Raw genomic sequence first — 27,391 nt, 5'->3', positions numbered from 1 at the left:
TGAACGTGTTTGTCTCTGAGTGGTCGAAAGAAATCTACCGTTGAATTTATTTCCTTCTTAATGCAATTGCAACTTGTTCGAGCAATATACAGCATGTCGATGATGCTGTTATTGGCGACGACGATGATACAGAACTGCATATATCGTGGCGACAATTACAAAGGAGACAACGATAATAAAAAATGTGTCCGATGTATTCGCTGTTTTCCTTGGGTTCACGAAGAATTTGCTTCACGTGCATCATTCACACGTTCAACGTGTAGGAAACGAAGAAAATTAATATATTACGATAGGAAATATTTCTTTGGTACTTTTCATTTAAATATACTAAATCATTTAAATATAACTATGCATTCGTCGTAGTAAAAATAAAGATTCTTAAGATTTCTTTGCTTTCGCTATTTCTCCAGGTGCACGTTCGTTACATTTTTTACCATAACTTCGAGACGCTTAATCTTTCGCATAGTCGTCTATTAACACGCACCGTGTCTACCGATTTTATCGCGTTTCAACGTTAGTCTCGTCGAAGAAAAGAAAGCATGTTGCTCTTTCTGGGAAGCTTTTAAAATCAGGTGTCTCGTACCACATTCCGTGAATTGTTGCATCTGTTATCGTAACCGCATGAAAATCAGCAGCCTAATCGTAAGCGTTTAAGCACTTTCGTGAACCAGTGTAAATGGTCGATTTAAAATATCGATCACCATTTAAACTTTCATATCTTCGTCGCCTACTTTGCCTCCCATCGAATTCCAGTCCCATCTATCCCTCAATTTATCCATTATACTGTATAATTTCCTTTGAAAGTTTCCTCGATCGATCCAGCCGTGGCGCATGGAAATACGAAAGCGATAATAAAAGGTAAAAACGAGCGTATTCTCCTCTAACTGTTTTTCAATAGAGACCGCATTTTCCGGCAGGTTGCTACAAATGAAATATAAATCGATTGAGCACAAGCTGCAACCACACTGAATAGGAATGTTGTGCAAGCATTTCGCTGCTAATTCACGGATCGTTCGATCGCCGTTTCGTTCTCTTTTCAACGAATCACAGTATCATCGATCCAGCAGCCTTTTATTTTTACTTCTTCGTGCCAATTATTGAAAGCCAGGCTGTTTTCGTCGTCAGTGGAATTTGTTACCGGATGCCAATCAACCAGCGTAGATAACTTCAATTATTCTCTCCAATCGACAGAATAATCCTGTCGTTTCGAAACCTTCCTCTTGTTTCATTTTTTCCTTTTCTTTCAATATGAAAATATTTTTTCTCCCTATTTAAATCGCATCTACCGCTTATGATCATTATCTTAATCTTGGTATTTTAACACTTTACCGACCGCTAGCGGTTCAACAGCATACGCACGTCCGACCGGCAGCTCAAGCGCGAATTCTCCCTGGCGCCGGCTCTGTTTCGGTTTAGACTCTCCGATACCATTCTTTTCGTTCATCGCGAACGATAAGTTTTTCAAATTGGTATAAAACTGTGGCAGCTTACGAAGCAACGCAACTGACGCAACCGAACGAGGTACCTTAGTACTAAATAACAAATTACTGCTCCAATAATGAGAAAGATTGTCGGCGAGAAAAAGCCGATTAATAGGCTATCGGTCGGTAAGCGTCGGCGACAAAAGCCGATTAATCGGCTATCAGTCGTTAAAGTATCAAATTCGATTTGTTAAATTTGTTCTTGATCTTATTTGCCTTGTTAGGCATCTCAGTGATTTCTACAGGGTGGTTGGTAACTGGCGGTACAAGCGGAAAGGGGGTGATTCTACGCGAAAAAAGAAGTCGAAAATATAGAATAAAAATTTTTTTTTTTTTAATTTTTCCATCGAGACAACGATCTACAGTGAGATCCGTTATAACGAGACGTGATAAAGTGTACGCGTACCGAGCGAGAATTCAAAGTCGATTTTCTCGAAAACAAAGCCTCAAACGAAAAATTTTTATTCTACATTTTCGACTTCTTTTTTCGCGTAGAATCACCCCCTTTCCGCTTGTACCACCAGTTACCAACCACCCTGTATATTTTCCGCACTGGATAATTATACGTTCGATCGCCAGTGGAACGTGGCAAGTTTCGCATCTTGGTGGATCCTTTTGTTCCATTAAGTACAAGCGTGTTATTCTTGTGTGTCCTATTGGAAGTCGTGTTACAATCGTTTGTTTTCCTCTACCGAAAACACCTTTCCGTCCTTTCTTATTTACACTGCCCATGATTTTGTCCACGTTCGTTTATTTTCCCTTTTTCCAGGGAGTCGAGTTTCTCTTTTTCTTTCATTATTTTCGTTACGTCTTTCACGATATCTTCGTCTGCTGCGACTCTACTCGCTTCACTGTTTGTTCATCGACGCGTGGCTTCTGCTAATTCATTGCCTCTTACTCCTTGATAGGATGGCAATCGTGCAATGACAATGATACAACACGTACAATGATTGATTCTCTATAAGCCAGCCTTTTGTTCCTTCTCGTAACAAAATCAAACGTCTCTTTTAAGAATCAAGTTTGGTCACGCGAAATTAACTCGTTCGTATCTTTAGGTAGATAGAAATGATTTTGAAAGAAAGCGCGTTTCTAGTTTCTCTGATAAGTCAGATACGCAAAATTCGATGGATGACACGCACGTAGAGACTTGGGTAGCAATAGATAGACTTTCGTGACCGACTGTGTATTTTTGCTCTTTTATTATGGCGACACGCACCCGCACTAGGCCGCAATTTCACTTAATTATGGTTTCATCGTGACGCACCATGCAGGACAAAGGCTTTAATTTCAAGGCACAATCGATAACGCGAGAAATTCGTTGCCGGGCTGAAGAGCGTTTTCTACATCGGATTGCAGCGGGCTTGCATATAGTGCACTTAACATCAATAAAGCTAGCCTGATATTACCGCGCGGAATACTATAACAACCAGTGAAATCTCGTGTAACATATTTAAGTTTCAATTGGAATTTAAATCAAGCACGCAGGTCATTTAACGATACGTTGCTGTAGACAATTTATCTGACGTTTCGCAATCGAATTATATACGTTGTCGTTTCATATTTCTACGCGGACTGCGGATTTTTTAATTTACACTTTTATAAATCCGAATGTAACAAACTTGAACGACCACTTTGAATAGTTGATTCGCTTGTGGAATTTTACGTTTCAACATGAATGCATAAAAATTCGCAGTGTACTCGTTACAATTTAAAGCTGACTCTATTAACATACTCGTAAACACGTGGCAGATCTGCACGAAATCAGTGACCCAAATATCGCACATTTCCCCAGCGAACGCGGCAGATCAATCTGCGTATTAATTTCAACAAAATTCACCGGAGAACGTGTTTCTTTCATCTCGTAGCCTGTTTCCATCAGTTACACGTCGCTTACTTTCCATATTTTATAGCCAACGTGCCATTCGCTATCCTCGTCTCCGCGGAGAGATATGAAAAGCTAAAAGCACCTTTTAAGTTTCAAATAATGATGGCATATTTTTCACTGCACTCGTTAAGTGGAAACTGCACCGATATCTACGCTCGACGTATACACCTTGTGTGATATATGGCTGCAGTGTACAGATCTGATGATATATAGCTCAATCATATCGATAGCGTGTAGTTAAGTAAGAAACATAATCTCCTATCGCATGTGAGCTATGTACACTATGATTTAGAAGTTTAGAATTATTTTAAATTTAACAGCTGAAAATTGAAACAATAGATTTTAGTTTAAAACCTTGTCAGATAAACGTTTATACAGTTTACTTAAACTATTTTTACAATATTTTCAGAAGCTTCTCTTACGTTGAAAATACATGTAATGCAAAGTGTTTAATGGGTTTCTGTATAACGCTTTTATCTGCGTTATAAAATTTTCAAAAATGTTGAAATATAGCAAGGGATATAATTTATTAATCGCTGTCGCGACGATATTACGATAAAATGCACGAAGGTTTCAACGTTGAAACGTTTGTACGTACATCGCGAAATATCCGCAGGAAATTTCCTGATAACTGTAAAGTATATGAAAAATATTTGCTAAACTTTGTGAACACGAAACGTCATTTACCTATATGATACGCCAAGGTATATTTATCTTCCATCGTCTCTGTATCCGTCTTTCATATTTTGCTTCTGAAATAAAATAGAATCCCGAGATACGCATAAGTCGTTCACAACAAAAGATTTAAATATCGGAGGAACAGGAGCGAGGTTTAAGCAAAACAAAATACAGTAATGTCTGGATAATTGTCGGCCACAAGGTTCCTCGCAATTACCTGGTTGTCATCTCTATCGCTATAGGAGCCCTATTGTCGCTCAAGGAGCCCTAGTCTTCCCTTTGACACATCACGAAACACGAGGACCGAGTAGTGTAACTTAATATAAATTCAAGCGCTCACGAGACGATATTAATCCGATAATGAAAATGTTGTATTTTCAAAACTTTGTGAATTAAACTTTTACCAACGTCTTTGTGAGATTTTTCTGATTACACGATATACTTTAAATCATATTTACTTATATATTTAACAGGCGAAAGAAAATAAGTCAGCGTCATTAACCAGTTAGTTGCTGCGACCTCGTTGAAATGCGTGTACCTAAAATGTGTCGCTAAAAGAAAGACGAGTATACTCGTCAAACACAGAGTATGCGTGACTGTTATAATATACAATTAAGTTGTGATGAAACGACTGTTCTATCTTTTATTCTATTACTGTAATTCTATTACTGACAAGGCTCGTCATAACACAAAACATTGCCATTTCTTCGTGACGAGTATACTCGTCAGAAGACAGCTAACTGGCTAAATAAGCAGATATGCTTCGAATTATATACTGTTTGGTTTTATTTCAACTCATTGAAAAGCGTGTACCTAAAATGTATCACTAAAAGAAAGACGAGTATACTCGTCAAACACAGAGTATGCGTGACTGTTATAATATACAATTAAGTTGTGATGAAACGACTGTTTTATCTTTTAATTCTATTACTGACAGGGCTCGTCATAACACAAAATATTGCCATTTCTTCGTGACGAGTATACTCGTCATAAAACATCTAACTGGTTAAATAACCAGTTATGCTTCGAATTATATCGTGTTTGGTTTTGCTTTAACCAGAAAAATCTCACGACTGCATTGGTAAAAATTTTATTCAACGAAAATTAGAAATAAAATGTCTCATCCTTGAATAAGTATTGTATAAACGATATGCTTCTTTTCATCAAGCTGACTCTCAGACCTGTTTCTCTTTCACTCGCGCTATTCTTCCTTACGTTCGGCAAAACACCGGGCCGTATCTATACTTAGAACCAAGTCCTGTACGCGATAATTGCTGGGCGTGGATCCCGATTTTCAAGCAATTATCGAGACATTGCTGTACACCTATATGAAGAAAAAGGCCGTCTCGCAATTAGGGGTAAAGAGGAAGAAGAAGAAGAAAAGGGAAATGGAAGAGAGTTAAGGTAAGATCGGAAGGAGCCTTTTAGTTAAAACCTTTTCTTGCTTAAAAATCTACTATACTATTAAATATTATTGTTGGGAAACTTATATATTTCCAAGCTACGATAAATGGTTGATGTTTTCATAAAATAGTAACAGTAATGGTAATAATACTTTATCATATATCAGACTTTACGTCTATTAGAAGGAAGTTCCTTGGCCTTAAAACATACATTAAACATTACATTGCATATAGTATACAGTAATAATATACAGTATAATACAGTATATGGAGTATAATATACAGTAATAATGTGATATGCATAAACATAAACTATAATACTTGTAATATTGTACAGTGGCTATTCCTTAATTATATCATATTATACTCATTGTTATATTATCTGACTTGAGTATACTAATTATTCTAGTAATAAAATCTCTTTTCTCACCTTTAAAATACGTGGTACGATATTTAAATCATCGTCTTTTGTACGAATAATAAATACAGAGATAGAGCTATGCTTAAATATTAATGCGAGTAACTGTGTAAGATAACAAGAAAAGGGATTCTAAAGACACGAAACTTAACCCATCTACAACGTCCGTGTAATCACTGCTTTCACGATGCTGGAAAGAAACTTAATATTCCTTAATTATCGACGGTATCTAGGCTGACATAAACGTTTTCCCCGGGGGTGCATTGGACGAAACAGGTCGTCGCAAGGGCGAACACTTCACGTCAGCAACAAGAACCCCTCGAACATGGCGGAACATCCGTTGAACCGGGTTCTTTGGAACATTTCACGGAACTTGAAATCCATTAAAATTGAGCAGTATAAAACTGAGCCTGATTGAAATGTCTATGAAAGCCGAACCGTGAAAGGATACGGGCTCTTCTACTTTCAGACACTACCGAATCGATGAAAATGGATCGAGAACCGAGGCGGAGTATAGAAGCATCTTAAAATTGCTTGAAACGAATTTCATCCGAGAGCTGAGCTATTTACGGAGAAAACGCCGAGTTTAGAATGAAGTTTACAGATTCTTTGTAGTGTATAAGTTATCTTTATGTTGGTATATAGAGAGATACTTTCATGTTTTCAATTTATAATACATTATAGATTATGTCTTTTTTTTGTGATACTAATGTATTAGTATTTATATTATCAGTATTAGCATATAAGTATTAACTTTATAGTCTAATAAAATTACGAATTCCAGTCAAAAATACGTACATAATCTTTCGCTTTCTAAAACACTAACGCACATGGTAAGAGATTTATGAGACGTATTTTAGAAGTGCTTTTTCAATAATTACGCCGTACGTGATAAATTTAGAAACACGGGTTACATGGCTCCATGTTGCAATCCGGACTCCAATACCTTGTCGTTTTCCTAATTTACGATTACCGAGGTATCATATTCATTTTACAAGCGGCAACTCAGAAATATGAAATATACAAGTTCGTTCTATGTTTCTTCTTCCGCTATTCCAGCAGGCTAAGTCTCACACAGTAATTTCAGTTGCTGCTCATTGAAATAGAACCGCTGTTTATTCATTCCAGCAATACCTACAATTTAATTTAATTACGCTGAGATATACATATATAATTGAAATTAATTCAGAAATTAATTAGTTCATCTTAAATCGTTCCCAATTTGCTCCCCATACGCTACTGTACTGCGCTACTCAGATTTTACGTCTTTTGCGTATTCCTGTCAGCAATTGCTATTATATTAAAATTTGCTATTATTCCAAAGCAGATGTTCTCTCGCACATTTTATCACAAACGCAAGTATTCTAAAACGTAAAAAGATATAATTTTTTTTTCTGAAATTTGAGATTTTATTAGACCGTCAAAGAGCTGAACTCGTCTCGTAAAAGCATCCCTCAAATTTTCTACCATCTTTGGACGAATAATAAAAATACACTGCAGACGTAGTTTCGGATCAAAGATTGACAAGTCACTGACAGATTCTATATGGCAATATTAGGTCACCAAGTAAGTTCGTGCCACGTTGCGTTTACACGTTTCGTGTCTAACGAACGTAGAACGATGAAAGAGTGTTCCAATATCTGTGTCGTTTACAGAAATGTTTTGTCGTTTCATATTTGCGTAAAGTAGTTTATGATCCCTTAAAATCACAATCTCAACGCTGTTGTAGGTTTTCATTTCACCTGTGTACCTTTTATTACAAATACTCTTGGCTGATGAAAGTTTATTGAGATAGCTAAGTAACGTTCTGAATTCTAAGATCTACGCAGAATAGTCTTTGGTTATTTTTAACTGACAATCCGCTAAAACATAGAACTCTCTACTGAGAAAATTTCGTTAAAATGAGAAAACAGTTCTGCGCGAACTTCGTCTGATCTTCAAAACTGTTCCAATTAGAAAAGGATTTTTGTGTTTCTGTGGGTCAACTGTGATGGAACGCTTGAAATGTTTTAAGAAATATTCCTCCTATTAGAGACAGCAAGCTCCAAAGCATTTTAACTCTGTTGAAGAATTTAAAGAACGAACCTTTTTCATCAGTTAACTGCAACGATGGTATGCAATTAGCGCGATGTTTTTACGAGAACATCGTTCCCATGAGATAAGTTTCGCCGGTGGAAATGTTTCGGTGACGGGGGAACTCTAACGAGGAGAAGATTTTTCAACTTGGAAACTCGAGAGGAAAATAAAGTTGTACAATTTTATATCGGTACTTTTTAAGTTACATTGATACTTGATGCAAATATCTAGAAACTAATTCGGAAGAAACGTTTCCTATTGAACGAAAAAAAACGATGATGTGTTTGCAACGAGCGAATAAACGAAACAGAAGATTATAAAAAGCCATCCATTTAAATCGTTTTAATAATAATATTCTCGTGAATAATCTGGTTTTTAATTTGAACGATTTAACGCAAGGTAGATACATAAAAAGGCAACGAGGTATTTATTAATTGAAGCACGAAAAACGTTTCGTTTAACAATAAGAAGATAATCTGATTTGGGCGGTTTAACTAAATTTACAAAAAGACAAGCAAGTTTGAAAAACACGAAAAACCTTTCGTTTAATCATAAAAGTATAATCTGTTTTTAACGAGAAATAAATCAACGAAGAAAAATCATCGAAATATTTAGCAACTGGAATATGTTAAAAATCTATTGTACGGTCGGACGATATCGTTGGGAAGAAATTGTTCGCGTGTTTTCAAGCTACGATAAATGGTTCGTATAATCGTAGATCAAGAGCGACACGTTGGTGTCCCCATGTTAATAAGAGCCGCTATATCTCGAGTGGAACGATTTTATCGTTCTCCTTTACAAAATACTCTTCTAGAAGCGCAACGAAGAGAACGAACGCAGAAAGTAGTGCACAGAATGGAATAATAAAAGCTACAAGCATTTTTCTTGCCAGCTGTATTTATAGTTGCAACAACTGCAACTAATTCAGTTGCAACACATGCAAGCTGCAAGTGAACCTCTGAACTTTTGACCCGACAAACCAGAAACCAATATGCACATATGGTACGTATATACGACGTTGTAGCGCGTATACGGGAGACTCGTACGAGGTAACAAGTCCGCATAAACCGATCCGAGGCGAAACCACGAGATTCTAATTATTGCTTTCGAATAAATAAATGAACAACCGTTCCGCCATGGAAACGCGCGTAGGACGAAAGAATTACGTAATTGGAGCATCGTCGGAACTTTCGACCAAATTTTTATCCGATATCAAGGGAAAACGATTGCAAACGTGGCGCAAGTGATTTTAAACTATAGTATCACTGCAGTGAAGAGTTTCCAATCCTTTCCGATATGTTCGTGCTTTATTGAAAGAAAACACAAGTAGGAGAGCAGCTTCGATACATCGAAGCCTGGTCATCACCAGTTATCAGGTTGTCCGAAAAGTGTCTTTCTTTTACAGACACGTCTTTTACAACGATGCATCTTTATACAAACATGAAACCTAATCGAACCTAGTCGAACGTTGTGATCTTTATTTTGATGGAACAAAATGGATCATACGTAATTCGAGAAAATAATATAAAATGGAAAATGTTGTGCATCCATTATTTCTGTATAAAACGAAAGAAACTTTTCGGACGACCTAATATTATACGTACAAAGAGATTTTGAAGTACAGGGTGTCTCGGCTAGATGAGATCAGCTAGATGTCTGCTTTGTTTACGATCGTATGAAACAATTGGTCGGGACTCATTTAGCCGAGACGCTCTGTATAACAAACGATTGTTTATATTTTATTGATTCTTTAATCGGAATCAACAAATACGCTAGTATCACTTATGTGTTTTATAATTACTTATGTGATTTATAAAATTCTGCTTAATTTCATGAAATTTTGGATGGAAATTCGTAATTTCGAGCTTCAGGCAAATTTATTCCATGAAAAGAAAAGGACATTATTTCACATTTCCTTCCAACAAATAACAATCTCAAACCTCAAACAATAAAACTCTGTCCCCATTGAACAACTTGGTCGAGTCTTACAACTCCTAGAGAAGTAACTTTCAGCGGGCGTGGAAGCTTCTGAAATGGAAAATCGAAAGAAGAACACGCCACTCTGGCCACCTTTTCGTTCCGTCGAATCTCACGAATGCTTCTCGTTTCCGCCGAATTCCATTTTCCCCTTTGCTCGCCTCGAAACCGGATCGTGCACGTTTTCAAACACTGGTAACACGTTTCTCTGACGTTGCCAAGCTGAATAGAACCATTTCTCACGTATTTCCCCGATACGTGTATATACGTATTGAAATGGTCGCAAGCTGCTCAGCTTTCTTATCAAACATTCAATAGCAAAGCTACATAGGACCAAAGCGGGAGAACCCGCACGAATTCCACCTGACTAGACGCTACCACGAATAAAGATAAAATCTTTTTCTCATAGAAGAGCCGTTCCTTGTTGCTGTTTTCTCTCGCTGAAAAATTTAGAGATATTTGACAGAAAAGTTTGAAATGTATGTCGTAGTATGATCGATAACAATTAGGATAACAATTAACAGTGTTGCAGTACCTGATGATGGAGGATGATGGAGGATGATGGAGGATGATGGATAGATGCAAAATTTGTGTCCCTTGAGGCGCCTAAAATTCTAATAAGGCGTCGTTCTAAAAACTCTGTGGTATAAAAATACCATATTTTTATTATTAACCTGTTTCGAAAAATTGCCAGCAACCTTGGAAAAATAGAAAGACGTGGCCAGAAGGGAGAAATTATAGAAGCTCATAATTTCGCCAGAGTCTGGTATTCGTTACGATACAGGCGAATTTATGTTCGATGATAAACAATTATTACTTCCTCCATAAGCATAAAAAATATTCGTGCTACACGTATATACAGACCGCCGCTGTAAGATATTTGGAACGTGAATAAATATATATACGTGTGTTACTCGATGACACCTCATTAATAAATCGTACCCATTGTGTACCTTTTCGTATCGTATATCATCCATAGACCAATTAAATCGATCGTATTAACCATATCGTGTTATTGAGAATAGTGTTGTCGGATGACTATACTAATTACTTACACGCTACTTCTATGCCTGTAATCCAAATTTGACCTTGAACTATCTAGGCCTTTGAACAAAAATGTCCAATTTACTCGCGTAATCGAAGAAACAAAAATTGGCCTGCGCGATCAAGTTGTCTAAAAGTTCTCGAAATTTACATTTATGCTACGCCGGTTATCAGCTTCGGATGTAGTTTTGTTGTATGCTTACGAATTGCGTAAAGCCAAGTTCAATTCTCGTCAGGCTGAAATAAGTAAATACAAGCGTTCGATTCGATCAAATCGAGCGTTTACGACTTACTGGTGAATTCTCACGAGTTTGGACATTTTTCATCGGGTACAGCGTGTACGCACGTGATCGTTTGGAAAAAAAGGGTCCGTAAATCTTAAAGTATGACTTCTCTCCTATCCGCTTCCGATTTCTGATTTCTTGTAAATCACAACGGCTCGGGACAAAGGCACGAAAATCACGCGAGAACACTGCGTTTTCTAAGCTCTAAACAATTTTGAACCGCGACGGATGCACGCACGAAACTGTGAAACGAAACACGCTAAAATTGTCCTATACCGTTTTCCCAGTTCTCGCCGCGAGTTTCTACTCGCTGTAACGCGATACTACTATCGAATTTGTATTATCTTTTATTCCGAATGATCGTAAACCAAGAGACCTTACATAGAACGATTTAACAAAGAAACGGAAAATTATCTATTTGCAGAGAGCCTCGTCTCTTGATTCCGTATCACCGTGTGTTCTCATAGTTTCAAAGAATTATTCTGCAAATTATTCCTCAAACTTAATAATCTAGCAACTACCTCGATACTTTTGTACAGAGGATAAGAAAACGTATCGATATATACGATAACGAAATATGGGGTTCCATTAAAAAATATATCGGTGACTTTAAAATCGTCATGGAGAAATGACCTTGAGAAAGAAATTCTTCCCACCGATACATGTACCACTCGAAATGGTTTAACTTTGTTCTGAGCAGTTTTTTCACACAATATCTATAATCGTCTGAGACATTTTTTTACGATATTCCAGCTTTTTAGGTAGCCTCTTGCAATGTATTAAAGTTTGAACAATAGAAAGGAAGAACGATATTGATATCGTGCAAACTGCTCGCTATTACCAAATGTTCTTTTCATTAACCCGTACCATCTTCTCTCTAACTAATGTATTGTTCGCGAGGTATACAGTAGATACAGAGAACTATTGTTAAAGGGAAGCACGATGCAGCGTGAACGTCTAGAACGAACGTCTAGAACGTGATAAATGTCTTTTCAGTCTTCGAGCTTGAGGAAAAGCACTTCACCGCTTCATTACCTCAGCTAACGCCGCCCTCGTCCTTAGAACTGTCTTAAGACAGAACAGTTTGAAACGAGTTTATGGCACGTCGATTTTACTGTCAACGAAAGTTGGACGGCTGGATTACGGGGTTGACAGCGTGTTATACATAGTTTGGAATAATCTCGAGTTTCCAGTGACGAGCAGCCACCTTTAATGAAAGTCGTACAACACGGTTATCATCGAAGAAGGCAGTTACTTTCGTTACAGGCAACTCTTAAAATTCTTCAATGCGTTGTTGGTAGAGAGTTTAAGATACGTGGTATGACTGATTGAAGAACACACTGTGCACAAAAGCACCTCGATCAGCAATGTCAAAGGAGGATGGTGAGGGAATGCCAAATTTGTACTTCTTTGCACACCTGAAACTCTAATATAACATCGTTCTGTAAGTACGATATCATCTGTGGTAAATGTAATGGGAAAGTTGTAGAAAATGTAAGTGAAATACTTAAAATTCATTGCGTCTTGTTTTAAGAGTAAATTATAGTACAATTAGAGACGTATTTCATGGAATATTGGCATTGTAATACTTTACCCTAATTTATCGGGTTTTATCGTTAACAATTTCAGCAACACGCTTCTACAAGCTATATAAATATCGACTTTTGTTTATAAAATAGCACTTGGATTTCTGTTTGAAGTTAAAAAGTTTTAATTCGCTTTTTACTACTTTGCCACCACATTTTCCATAGATGTTTGCACTTTCACGATACTCTAAGATATTTACATGGTGTCTTATTAGAATTTTAGATGCCCTAAGAGGTACAAATTTGGTACATTTTGATTGCCCTCGATTTTCTGGAAAACGAAACGTCAAACAAACAAATTCTTATTTTGTATTTTTATTTATTATTCTAAGGTAATAATATTATTTTAAGGTCGTTACCCTGTACGAAGTTTTCTGGAGAGATAATGTTTCTAGCGTGTTTGTTTCGGACGCGGCTGACCATAAACTATCCAATTTCACTGATGCTCTCTCCCGCCGCTCTTTCGCACTTCCTCGTTTCTGACGTTGTGGCCATACGAATGAATCACGTTATACATCGACGTAACGTTTTCTGCGTGCATCGGAGATAGTTGGAAAATTGTTTCGATGGAAAGTTCAAAGCAATGAGGAAAGTTTAAAAGCTCACGCAAATTCATCCTAAACTGCGTTTGTAACATTCTCGAATTACACGGTGGTTAATCGAACAATTGCTCGAGCATGGAATTTACCTTTATAATTTGAAAATAAAGTTTCTCGTTTCTCCCTCCAATTCTCTGCCAATACAATTTTGCGAACTGTAGCGCAGTTGCAAACACACGAGTATTTAGAAGATACAGGATGTTCTAAAATTGTAACAAAATTGTAAAATCAAATATTTCTTTGTATTGTGCCATTTTTGAAACTTGGATATTGCGTGGTTCATATAGCGACTATTATCGTCCGCGAGACTCTAAGCTATAAATCACCAACTGACAAATTGTGATTACCTTGTGGAGTGAATCTCATTACTGGTAAAGGAGATATGCCTTGAATGAGATCCATTACGCAATGCATTGATTCTGAAATAACCTATTAATCAAACGAACTAATGAAAACCGCCGTTACTAGGCAAACCGATGCGAAACTCTATTCATGTCCATTAATAAATTAAAAACGCCAAACAAGTTAATTCGTTGGTACTTTTCTTTTCCCTATAACGAGTGCCATCTACCGAGTTTCTTCGTGCATTATATAAGATAGACATATTAAATAATGAAATTTTCGCTGATACTTATTCGAAGCAGATCGATTAACTAAAGGAGGAAACAAGACGGGAAATTTCTATGAAAATAAATACTGAATCAAAAAAAGAAGGAAAAACGAAAAAAATACAAGAAAAAATTAGATAAAATAGTTGGTATAGAACGTATTAAAGATAGGATAGAATCGAAACCATAAAATCTGTGCATACATAGAACAGACACATAGAACATAAATCTCGTGGAATTTCCACTATACCATCGTATCGATAGAAAGTATATTGAACAATAAATCTTGCATCATATTTGTATGCCTTTATGACCTTAGTAAAATAAATATTGTCTGCCAATATTGACAACAATGATACATACACACACATATATTATAAATAATTTTTTATAATACACATATATTATCAAAAATATAATTACTAATAGTAATATTATACTGACGTAATATTATATAATACTAAATTAATAATTATTATAAAAAATGCATGTAATATATATTGCATACATTTTTTTATTTGTAATATATATATATATATATATATATATATATATATATATATATATATATATATTACATATATTTTTTACAATCTAGTGAATAAATTCGAACTTGTAATTATTATAATAGAAAAGTTAATTATACTGTTGTTTAATAAAAAAGATACGTTTGTGTATGGTGTAAAGTAGTGACGACAAGTATATCTTGCTCCTTTTTCAAAAACAGCTTGAAGAGACAAACAAGAGGGAACAAAATTTAAAAATAATCGCGTGTAACATTCTAAACAACTTGTATTTACATTACCACCGGTGTGTAACTTCAAAAATACAATAATATAATGTATAATGTAAAAATACAATAATACTGTACATATGTATGGGAGATAATAGATAATAAATTTACATATAATGATTAATAATTAAAAAATAATTTGAAATATTAATAGATACAACGATAACTATCAAAAAGCTGCAGGTTAAAATACTACCTTCTAATAGATTGTAATATAAAGTTGATTACTCTGCATAATACTCGTCATTATACATTATTATTTGGTCACAGAGAATTACTATATACAAAAGAGAAGCTATTGGAAGCGTAAGACATTTTTATACTTTGCACGAACCTGAAACTTACCTTTTTGCTAAAATAGCCCACATTAATAAGCAAATTAGTTCTATATATGTATTAAAATCAATAAGAAAGATATAGAAGCCAAACCCATTAAGTATGAATATTACGCCGAAAAAAAAACGCAAAGATTTCCCTCCCAAAAAAATTCTTAAGTTTAATAACTTCTCGTTAAAATTTTCTCGAACTACAAATTTCCAATCTCAATTATAGTAAAAACTCATTGCATTGGAACTAATATCGAAATATTATCTAAAAAATCTTCTATTAATATTATACAATGTAAAATTCAATAACATAATATAGAACATTAGAAAAAAATACTTAAAAATCGTCCGTTCGCAAGATTAAGTAAAACATATCTCCCAGAATAACAGAGATTCTACGCAATTCAAATACTCTAATATTCAACGTATTAAGCAGCTAATATCTCCAAAGTTGATAGCATAATTAAAAGGAAAAAACAGCTACCGAAGCGAGACTCAGAGGAGATCCTACTTAAATCTTAGATAAGATCGCGAGGGAGAACCGTTGAGACGATGCAACTTACGACGAAAAAACCTAAGCGCCACCTGTCCATCGATAGGTGATAATTATTTTTTTAATTCGTCGCGGGGAAGAAACAATCATCGTGTCGGTAATACCGCCGATTATCTTCTTCCTATCGATCGGTAAGGACGAGTCAAAATGGCGGTGGGGGGTGTTTATTGAGCCAAGAGGGCCTCAAAAAAAAAAGAGCAATCCTGAATTCCTCAACATAACAATCGCACGCAGCATCCTTATCCCGCCAAAGTTTCGACATTTTATTACAGTTTGGAAACTGTAAACGTGAATGATGAAAAGAAAAATTAGAGAATGCACGTTAAGAGCGTGTAGCGAAGCGGCTACAGGACGAATCGGAAATCTGAAAGAGAATGAAAAGGCGCTTACCGGTATTGTTGTCCGGGATAGAACGAAAAGAACCAGCCCTCACTGTGGCCGCCGCACCACTACTGACAACGAAAGCTTAAGCACCGCACGACCAAAGTGATAGGTCGACGCGCACGCGTCCTGCGAACGTTCACCTGGGAACAGGTTGATAAAGCACCATCTACTGGGGGGTTGATGGAGCAAAACTTTACCGCTTTATCATTCCTTAACACTAAGAAAGTTTGCAATCCATTTACCGTGCCCGTGCAAGAGCATAACTAATAGTAACTAGTAGAAACTTTCTACTACATAACAGATAGCAAGGCCTGTGTAAAAATTTAAGAATGCTTACAAAAAATCAAATTCGTTATGTAAACATGCCGGAGACGGTCGTGACAACACACATACAAGTCACGCCTAACTCTGAATCGAAACATACCTGATCGCGTTGTTCATCTTTTACAAAAATAATAAAAGGTGTCCATACAGATTTAACAACGATATTTATATAAAGAATTCATGATCGAAATGTGCCAAAATATAAAAGTTACTTCGATTTCTACTGTAAATATAATAAAAACTGAATGAACCTATGTTGTTCACTGTTAATAAACTATATATATAGTTATTTATAATTTAATCATATTGCGTATTAATTGGATACCTATCACACGTGAATTAATTAAAAAAGAATATAAACGTATATATATTTACGTCTATCTTTGTTAAAATAAATCAAACTTTACCAAACGTTTCGCAATAAATGTCGAATTGTCATCGTTGCTTGCCACATTTATACGTCTCTCCCCTTTCAGAGTTATCTTCGTAATCAACCAATAATCTACACAAAAAATACCCAAAACTTTAGAATAAATGTATAAAACTCAGCCAATTGTATCAAAATAAAGCAATAATTACACCCAAATTCTAGCGATATAAATTTCGCTATAGAATTTTTACTATATAAGAATGTATTATTTACACATATCTGATAAATATCAATGGAAAACAATGGAATAGTAACAGGAACACTACGTAATTGAAATCACGCACGTCAAAGGACGATACATCTTGGCACCGTTTTTCAACAGTATAATTACTTTCCGCGCCAAAACTTCAGCTAGCTGAGTCCTGATTAGCTAGAGCAGAACAGTTCCTCATTCGTTCGAAGCCGCGCGCAAAATTGAAATATTGTATGGCGGGAAATTTGTATCGGTCAACAAACTATAATAATTTCAGAGCAGATAAATATGATTGCATATAGAAGAAATATGTTTAACAAATCAGTAAGGTTATAATAAAGTATATAGTTATCAGAAATTGTGGTCTGTAGATTTATTATTAATTAATTACATAAAATATATTGTTTGGTCAATTTCTTAAAACTATGTACATCGATATATACGTTTGAAAACTTGTAATATTTCTTTTCTTCTTTCTTTCTTTCTTTCTAACAAAAAAATTATCACATTTAAGTTAAATAAGAAATAATCCACGTATAATACATAGATACGTGTACCAAACAATTAATAATATTTATGTTAGTTATTTTATAAACTAGCTGATATACTAATGAATATTTTTCACATTACAACTAATAGCAAAGTTAATTTTTTTAAATAATTTAAGACTAACTTCCCATATTACACATATATGATTGTTATTATTATTTTTCACAATTTTTGGTTGTTCACGCACACGCACATACACTCACATACATAATAAAAATTCTGACATCTTATAATTTTTCAACATTAAATATAAATTGGGAACTGATCTATATGCTCATAAACTGCATACGTTATATTGGCAACGCTTTAATCATTAAACAGGAACAAAAAAGAGATCATTTTCTTTCAATTAAAGAATGTTTCATATTTTTGATGTTTGTATCATATATATGATTGTACGTTTTCAATATCCCTTTCTTTAATTACTTAATTACACAATTTTATCGCAAATTTTTTTCAATTTTTCATTAAGTTTTGGTTCTTCTTTGATTAGATTTGTTCCTTGACATAATGTTATTAATTCAGTTTTTCCCAGATGTTCTCTTAAGGCATCTGAAATTTAAATTTAAGAGAAACTTTAGCAAAATTTCATCAGGTCTTCGTGTTTTCAATTATATGATTAAATTTCATATTGTATTTCAATAATACCTAAATTAAGAATATTTTCTATTAGACTTAAAACATTATGCAAAATTGGTACTTCCAAACTGTTTAAAGTAGTAAAAAGTGTGCAAAGTTTTTCTCCTATATCAGCCTCAAGAAGAAGATTTTCACATTCGATCAGGGAAGTTGTAGTCAATATCATCAAGCTAATTAAAGCTTCATTTAGCATTACAACGTGTGGTGTTGTTAACATTTTGACTAGGTGCTTCACAGCTCCATGTTCCATTACTAGAAGTGCTATTTCTCTATTTCTAATGATGAAAAACATAAATATTAATAATTATACATACATATAATATATATATACTTTATGTATAAGATATGTAAATTTTACAAATATGTATTTATTAAACCTAATCAACCTGCTATTATTAATTAGCCAAGCGATTAAACGATTTGCTTCGCCTTGAACTCCAGGATGTTCCTCGACTTCGCACCAATTAACAACTTTCTTTAATAAACCATCCCTTTTTCCTAATTCTATGGCAGCCTCACCTGTAATAATAAGTGAACTACCTATTCTTCGCATCTTTTACTTATCTGTTAATTTTATCAAAATATATATTTTTTCTATGTATTTAAAAAAATGTTCATGAGAACTACTGTTAACATACTTTGGCCATCAATAACAATCCTTAAAGTGCCCAGTAGTTTAAATACAACTGGATAAGATGAAACATTCAGCATAGAATACAAAATGTTTATTAACCCATCTTTTAATATTACAGGTTTATTATCCACGGGAATAACAAGATTTCTCAAAGCGCTGAGTAGTGCATGTTGAAATCTTATATCAGCTATATCTGTATTATTTTTCTGTAGCAGTTTCAGAAGGTTGCAATGAACACCTTGCGTAACCATGAGTTTGCAATGGGCATCGGTACGCGCAAAATTACCCATTGCTAAGACGGCTGTAATTTGTAAATCTTTATCTTCGCTTTCGAGCCATTCAATTAGCTTTTTATATGCAACACCATTACTTTCATCATATAGATAATTCATACTGTCATCTAAAATATTACATTACACATAATATACTTATAAAGTACAATTAAAGTACTTATTACTTCCCTTTTGGTTAACATACCTCCAGTTAATATAAGAACAATTAAGTTGCAAGCGATCTTCAACACAGATCTTGTTTCTTCATCTGTACAGTACAGACTATGTTTTTCCAATAACTGTAACAGTAACTCACAAACACCTGCTTTAGCAAGGATCAATTTGGCATTCTCTAAAATATCAATATGAATTAATACTAGCCAACATTTTATATTATTATTGTAAATAATTAAATTAAACATATATAAAATGATACCATCTTCTGCTTGTCCATGAAGAAGTTCTAAACACATTTCAGAAAGTTCTGATGATGTATCAGTGGATAAGATATTTATTAAAATTTTCATAACCCTTTCATCTAAAAATATTATGTTAGCATCATTCAGTATTCCTAGTATCAAAAGAGAATGCATTGCAGCCTCTCCACCTGTAATTCCATCGATTTCCAGAATACGGCAGATAATTGGCACTACTTCTTGTTTCAGTGCCTAAGAAGAAAATAAAGAAAGACTAGTATTTAAATAAAATTATTCTAAATGAAAATTTTATATTCTATATAATATACAGAGAGCATGTAAGGTAAACTGTTTGACAATTATACTAATACAGCTACAATCGTAAAACGATATAGCAAACAAGAGAAATATTAATAAAAATATTATACCTCTGTATGAAGAGACGGTCGGTCAATAAGAAAGTTTAGCAAAAGTCCTGCAGCAACATTGCGAAGAAATGGTGCACCTTCTACATTTTGCAACGTAATACTTTTCTCCAATACTGCCAAAATTGATATCAACCCATTTTTGTCCTCAACAAACTTTTTACCATTTTCTATAATAATTTTGTAAACATTATTATAATAATATCCATATAGTCTTAGATTTCATGCAAAATAATGATATTATAATATTAATTTACAAATTAGTTTATTAATATACAAATTAATTATTTGTTAACAGTACCTATAACATGTTTTTCCTTTCGTATAGATTTAATTCTGATAAATTGAACTTGTAAGTTGCTATAAGTTTAATTTCTGGAACTTTATTTTTTATGAGAATCATTTTAATGATACTTCATGCAGTTAAAAATGTATATTCAATAGATAGAAATTAATCAAAAGATAGAAACCATTCGTGTTACTACTACTAGTGATATATTATAATAATGATGGTTTTAATGTTAACTACATACATGAACAAAATTTGGATCATTAGGGATTAAAGCTCCCTACCATTCTCGTAACAAATATTTCCCAAGGCTCTGGAAGTCTGTGTCAATACATCAACGCGATCCTCTTTTAATAGATCTATTAATGCATTTACTAGATCTGTGGTTCATAGTGCATTTTTCTCTTCCCCTTTCACTTTTAGCAATCTCAGCAATTGCTTTAGCAGTCTTTGCAATAATTTCTTTAGATTTGTGACGCAATAAGGTTAGGAAAACATCATCTATTGTAAATTCAGTAGCCTCTAAAAACAAATAAAATTTGTCTGTTATTAGAAGTATAAATTATAGACCAAAATATCAAAGTTGATAGCATTTCTCATGAATTTATAATAATAATTTGAAACAAAAGTAATAAATATTATATTTTGTAATAATTAGTAATTCTTATATATATTTTCCAAATATTAATTTAAGACTAAACTGAAACTGGAAGACAAAAAACAGCTAATACCTCCAATTGAAGTTTTGCTAACATTCACAATAGAATCTAACACTTGAATAATATCTTCAATTTCTTTCTCAGATTTTACAACGAATCGCAGTTCTTCAACTAATTTATCAATATTGTCCTTCAATTCACCTAAAAAAATGATGAACATATAGTAATATAATTCGTAAACATACAATCAATACAAATCATATATATTAAATACATAAAATACATAAAATACATATTAGACAGCTCCAAATTTATATAAGTATTTTATTTAATATATTACAGACATAATATATAGAAATAATGTCAAGTATACAAGGAAAAAATGTATTTCTTTGGATATTTAATTTACAATATTTTATCTTTAAATTATAACGCTATAATTATAATACAGATAGTTTATATTTTCTTGAAGTTGTAGATACTATAGAATATATAAAATCAATTTAACATTAATTTCATAAAAGCACTTTAAACAAACAATTTAAGCAGTCAACAAAATAACTTGTCAATAAGGTTTGACATGAAATATTTCTCTAACTTGAAATTATTGCTAAAAATAGACGGAAATTCATCACCGATTACACGATATATAACATAGTTTTTATTACACTACCTTCCATTATATTTTTCCTACTTTAATTTCGAATTTTGTACAAATGGAACTGTTTTGTAATGTAGGTAGCAATTTACTTAATGAGAAGGAAACATCTTTTTAAAGAAACTTCCATAAATTGTGAATCATTAGATAAGAAAGTGACATTTTTCTATAGGGTAGCAACTAAAGGAATCTTAAAGCAATTTCACATGCTACCAATAAGTGATATTGTGATATTGAATAATCATATAGAAAAAGAGGATTAGTTTCAAATAATATAAATTTAAATTGATATTGTATTGAAATATTTGCGTCTGAAGTGTGTATATGTATGTAATATTTATGTTCAATCTACAGGTGACAAAATGAAACGATCCAAATTTTTTCGGCTCCTAGGCAGAACTTTTTGTCTTCTAAGGCCTTAAGTTTAAAACGTGAAGAATTATTTAAGATTAGTTTTATCTAAACATTCTTCCTGATTTTTAATTATAAGCAAGTTTTAAAAATCGTTCAATCCATGAACTATGGACAACGAAATACTGTACCACCAATTACATGCTGTTACTGCAAAGCGCTCCAAGAAACTAGCTAGACCTTTTAGATAAAATTAAACTTAATTAATTCCTTAATTTTCATTTGTGTATTTTGCATTTTATGCAATAGCAATACATTTATTTAATGCAAAATACATTTATGTTTATTAAAAATTATAATTTATGCAGTAACCGGTAAAGAAACAGCTTTGTACCAGTTCTGCATCTTGTTTTATTTGTGTTTCCTTTGAAATTTTGTGAAAAACCTTTTTAATTCTACTATTTCAATATTATGATATGTTACAACAATAAATAGAAAGTGATACAAAAATAATCATGTCAGAGGCAGTACCAAAGAAGAGGAAAGATAAATTATATGGTATGTATTTAAATTTAGATTGTTTGATAATTCAAATATTAATACTTCTTTAGTTAAAGTGATTCGTGATTCACATTTAAATACAATTTAAAAGTATTATTTTTTTGTATTGTTTCATTTTATATTATTTTAAGGTTATTAGATATATATGAAAAGTACAAAATTTATATTAACCTTTTACAATTTAAGGAAATAGTATAGAATAAATTTATGTTTAGTTCGCTGGTAATAAATTCAAACATAGATCAATATCAAATTTATACAATTTTACATTTTCATGTGATAAAGTTTGAAATATCATACATAACCTAGTTTTATTTTTACCAATTTTATCAATTTATGTTTCAGAAACATTGTTCCTGGCTGGAGTAACAGGAATATCTGTTATGGCTGGTTTTTTCAATGCTTTATCATCAGTTAAAAAAAAAAGACAGTAAAAATTTTGATATTGGTTTTATGGGAGGGAAAGGTCTTCCTGAGTCTGGTGCAGCACTTGCTACAAGAGCTTTATTATGGGGTTCTGCTTGGGCAGTTGGTGGTTGTGGTATACTTTTTTATGGTATTTGGAAGCTTTCTGGAGCTTCAACTGCCGAAGAATTTCGATTAAAAGTTGGAAATATTTTACCAAAAATACCAAAAAATGATCCTCCTCAGAGTAGAAGTGAATTTGAAAACCTTACAGATTTACTGAGATATGTCTCTGAAGAATGGGGTAATGAAAAATAGTATTACTTATATATAAATTAGAAAAGATTCTAGGTTTAAAGTATTTTTTACAGCTTTACAGATCTAAGAAATATTTTTAATCTGAAGTCTGTAAAGATCTAAGAAATACTAAAAACCAAAAATCACAAAAGTAATTATTTGACATTAAGTCATAAAAGGGTAGTTTTAAATGTGTACAATAAAATAAATAAGGAATTTTATATTGCTGGTTTGTCATATAATAACTGATATTTATAATGTAATATTTCATTTTGTATTTGTGTATATATAGTGTATATATATACATATATTTGTACATTATTAATATATAATCCTAAAAGTTTGATCATATTAAATTTTCTTCAAGGAATATAAAATATTATTTTAATTGTAGTTCTTTTAAACGACAAATAGTTAAACATATGTTTGTTCGTAAGAGTAAGTTATTATGTTTAATAGCTATGTTAGTATATCTGTGTGTAAAATAAATGTCTTTTAATTCCGTATTCATTCATTTATAAAATTTGCAATTTTATTTTAAATAATAAGTTTTGTTTAGATTAATAAAATGATATACAATTAATTGTTCACACTGATTAGGTATATGATAATATCGTTTTTGTGTACCATAATTTCGTAAGGTCAAAAAATGGCCACAAGTAATCTTAAACGAAATAACACGAAGTTCTCTCATGAAATTTTTAAATCACGCGTTTTAAAACCTTTGATTCTTGATATATCCCGAATATTTACAAATATTTTATTAACCGATCTCACTTTGGATTAATGGAAGAATTGAACATTATTTTATCAAAACAGTTACTTCAAATTTTATAAAATCATTTATTTATGCGCGAAAAAACAAGATTATAGCCTTATTGCAAGATTATTGCTAATATAGTCATTGCCTAAATGAAGATTGGCTAGATCGTGAATATGTTATGCCATGATTGTGATACAAAGATAGTGGTATGTAGTTAGATTATAGGAGGCAACATAAATTTTGCTGTTCTTTTATGAGTAATAGAATGACCTTTAAAATTGATAGTTTTAACACATAATTCTCATAGGAAGTATAATAGTTCCTACGAAGTCGTTAAAAGGCTAGTATGTTATGTAAAATGGCTAGAAAAATCTTTATTAAAGAAAAATTTAACTCGGACCTCAGCGTTTTCGAATGAAAGTTTTGTATGTATAGAAGTATATTATATCGGTATTTTTGATGCCCAACATGCCGTATATCTATTATACCCTAAGTTGCGACGAAATTGCGCCAAAGTTGCCGCACTATCCCTTTTTAAATGGCCTGTTGGTATGCGTACGAAGAAAGTACAGACAACAAAGAAATTTATTCGTGGAGGCAGAATCTCAAGCATGCGCGGAGCGTAGGGATCTCGAGTTTCAGCGTGCTTTACTTTTGAGGGATATTGTCGCGCTACAAATACCTTAATATTGCAGTTAATTTTATCAGATATCAGACTTTTAATGTACATATAAAATATAAATCATATGCAACTGAATTTCGGTAACTGGAAGCTCTGTACTAACTGAATCGCATACTAACTGATGTCGTACAGCTAACAGCGGTGAGATATTGTTGTCGTCTGAACAATCAATCAACGCGGTAATACATAAACGAAGCACGTATTACGTTGTGTAGTATAAAGTTATATAGTGAAACGTTTTATGTTATAACTTTATAACGTAATACGTTATATGGTATAACGTTATAACGTATTACGTTATGTAGTATAACGTTATATGTTACAACGTTATAACGTAATACGTTATATGGTATAACGTTTTAACGAATTACGTTATGTAGTATAACGTTATATGGTATTACGTTATAACGTAATACGTTATATGGTATAACGTTATAACGTATTACGTTGTATAGTATAACGTTATATGGTATAACGTTATAACGTATTACGTTATGTAGTATAACGTTATATGGTATAACGTTATAACGTATTACGTTATATGGTATAACGTTATGACGTATTACGTTTTGTTGTGTAACGTTCTATGGTACAACGTTATAACGTAATACGTTATATGGTATAACGTTATGACGTATTACGTTATGTAGTATAACGTTATATGGTACAACGTGATAACGTAATACATTATATGGTATAACGTTATATCGTATTACGTTATGTAGTATAACGTTATATGCTACAACGTTATAACGTATTACGTTATATGGTATAACGTTATGACGTATTACGTTGTATAGTATAACGTTATATGATATGACGTTACAACGTATTACGTTGTATAGTATAAGGTTATCTGGTACAACGTTATAACGTATTACGTTATAACGTAATACGTTATAACGTATTACGTTATACGGTATAACGTTATGACGTATTACGTTATATGGTATAACGTTATAACGTATTACGTTATATAGTATAAGGTTATCTGGTACAACGTTATAACGTATTACGTTATATGGTATAACGTTATGAAATATTACGTTATATAGTATAACGTTATATGGTATTACGTTATAACGTAATACGTTATATGGTATAACGTTATAACGTATTACGTTATATAGTATAAGGTTATCTGGTACAACGTTATAACGTATTACGTTATATGGTATAACGTTATGACGTATTACGTTATATAGTATAACGTTATATGCTACAACGTTATAACGTAATACGTTATATGGTATAACGTTATAACGTATTACGTTATATAGTATAACGTTATAACGAATTACGTTATGTAGTATAACGTTATATGGTATAACGTTATAACGTATTACGATATATGGTATAACGTTATGACGTGTTACGTTGTATAGCATAACGTTATATGGTATAACGTTATAACGTATTACGTTATGTAGTATAACGTTATATGTTACAACGTTATAACGTAATACGTTATATGGTATAACGTTATAACGTATTACGTTATGTATTATAACGTTATATGGTATTACGTTATAACGTAATACGTTATATGGTATAACGTTATAACGTATTACGTTATATAGTATGACGTTATATGGTACAACGTTATAACGTATTACGTTATATGGTATAACGTTATGACGTATTACGTTGTATAGTATAACGTTATATGGTATAACGTTATAACGTAATACGTTATATAGTATAAGGTTATCTGGTACAACGTTATAACGTATTACGTTATATGGTATAACGTTATGACGTATTACGTTATATAGTATAACGTTATATGCTACAGCGTTATAACGTATTACGTTATATGGTATAACGTTATGACGTATTACGTTGTATAGTATAACGTTATATGATATGACGTTACAACGTATTACGTTGTATAGTATAAGGTTATCTGGTACAACGTTATAACGTATTACGTTATATGGTATAACGTTATAACGTATTACGTTGTGTAGTATAACGTTTTATAGTGAAACGTTTTATGTTATAACTTTATAACGTAATACGTTATATGGTATAACGTTATAACGTATTACGTTATGTAGTAGAATGTTATATGGTATAACGTTATAACGTAATACGTTATATGGTATAACGTTACAACGTATTACGTTATATAGTATAAGGTTACATGGTACAACGTTATAACGTATTACGTTATATGGTATAACGTTATGACGTATTACGGTATATAGTATAACGTTCTATGGTACAACGTTATAACGTAGTACGTTATATGGTATAACGTTATGACGTATTACGTTATGTAGTATAACGTTATATGGTACAACGTGATAACGTAATACATTATATGGTATAACGTTATACCGTATTACGTTATGTAGTATAACGTTATATGTTACAACGTTATAACGTAATACGTTATATGGTATAACGTTATAACGTATTACGTTATACGGTATAACGTTATGACGTATTACGTTATATGGTATAACGTTATAACGTATTACGTTATGTAGTATAACGTTATATGGTATTACGTTATAACGTAATACGTTATATGGTATAACGTTATAACGTATTTCGATGTATAGTATAAAGTTGTATGGTATAACGTTATAACGTATTACGTTATATAGTATAACGTTATAACGTATTACGTTATGTAGTATAACGTTATATGGTATAACGTTATAACGTAATACGTTATATGGTATAACGTTATAACGTATTACGTTATGCGGTATAACGTTTTGACATATTACGTTATGTA

General features: G+C 32.7%; 2 protein-coding genes and 1 pseudogene across 4 annotated transcripts in view; 1 reads left to right on the top strand and 2 right to left on the bottom strand.

Annotated features, from left to right (window-relative positions):
- The window catches only part of LOC138188509 (protein qui-1), a 40,309-nt gene extending 23,149 nt beyond the window's left edge, over positions 1-17,160 (bottom strand). Inside the window, exons 1-3 of one of the 3 annotated variants that reach the window (XM_069130382.1) lie at positions 16,999-17,160; positions 16,827-16,921; positions 16,102-16,235 (exon numbers count right to left, since the gene is read on the bottom strand). The gene's annotated coding sequence lies outside the window, so the exon portion shown is untranslated. Of the gene's footprint in view, positions 1-13,191; positions 13,364-13,520; positions 13,635-13,778; positions 13,917-16,101; positions 16,236-16,826; positions 16,922-16,998 lie in introns of those variants that run through there. The other 2 variants (XM_069130384.1, XM_069130383.1) reach the window with 2 other exon arrangements.
- Positions 17,161-17,401: 241 nt separating this feature from the next.
- LOC138188512 (GTPase-GDP dissociation stimulator vimar-like) lies at positions 17,402-21,620 on the bottom strand. Its single transcript, XM_069130389.1, is given in 12 exon segments — positions 17,402-17,922; positions 17,954-18,143; positions 18,240-18,505; positions 18,617-18,749; positions 18,869-19,264; positions 19,342-19,488; positions 19,573-19,804; positions 19,981-20,147; positions 20,551-20,656; positions 20,658-20,788; positions 20,998-21,126; positions 21,599-21,620. Coding segments are annotated over 11 exon segments (1,836 nt in total). The 5' UTR covers positions 21,606-21,620; the 3' UTR covers positions 17,402-17,922; positions 17,954-18,021.
- A 350-nt stretch (positions 21,621-21,970) lies between these two features.
- On the top strand, positions 21,971-23,698 carry LOC138188513 (transmembrane protein 242-like; annotated as a pseudogene).
- The last annotated feature ends 3,693 nt before the right edge of the window (positions 23,699-27,391 follow it).

This window comes from Bombus flavifrons, chromosome 16 (assembly GCF_040668555.2).
Source record: "Bombus flavifrons isolate JBK064 chromosome 16, iyBomFlav1_principal, whole genome shotgun sequence".
Classification (NCBI taxonomy): Eukaryota; Metazoa; Arthropoda; class Insecta; order Hymenoptera; family Apidae; genus Bombus; species Bombus flavifrons.
Note: the sequence above shows the minus strand (reverse complement) of the source record. Positions and strands in the feature narration are given on the sequence as shown.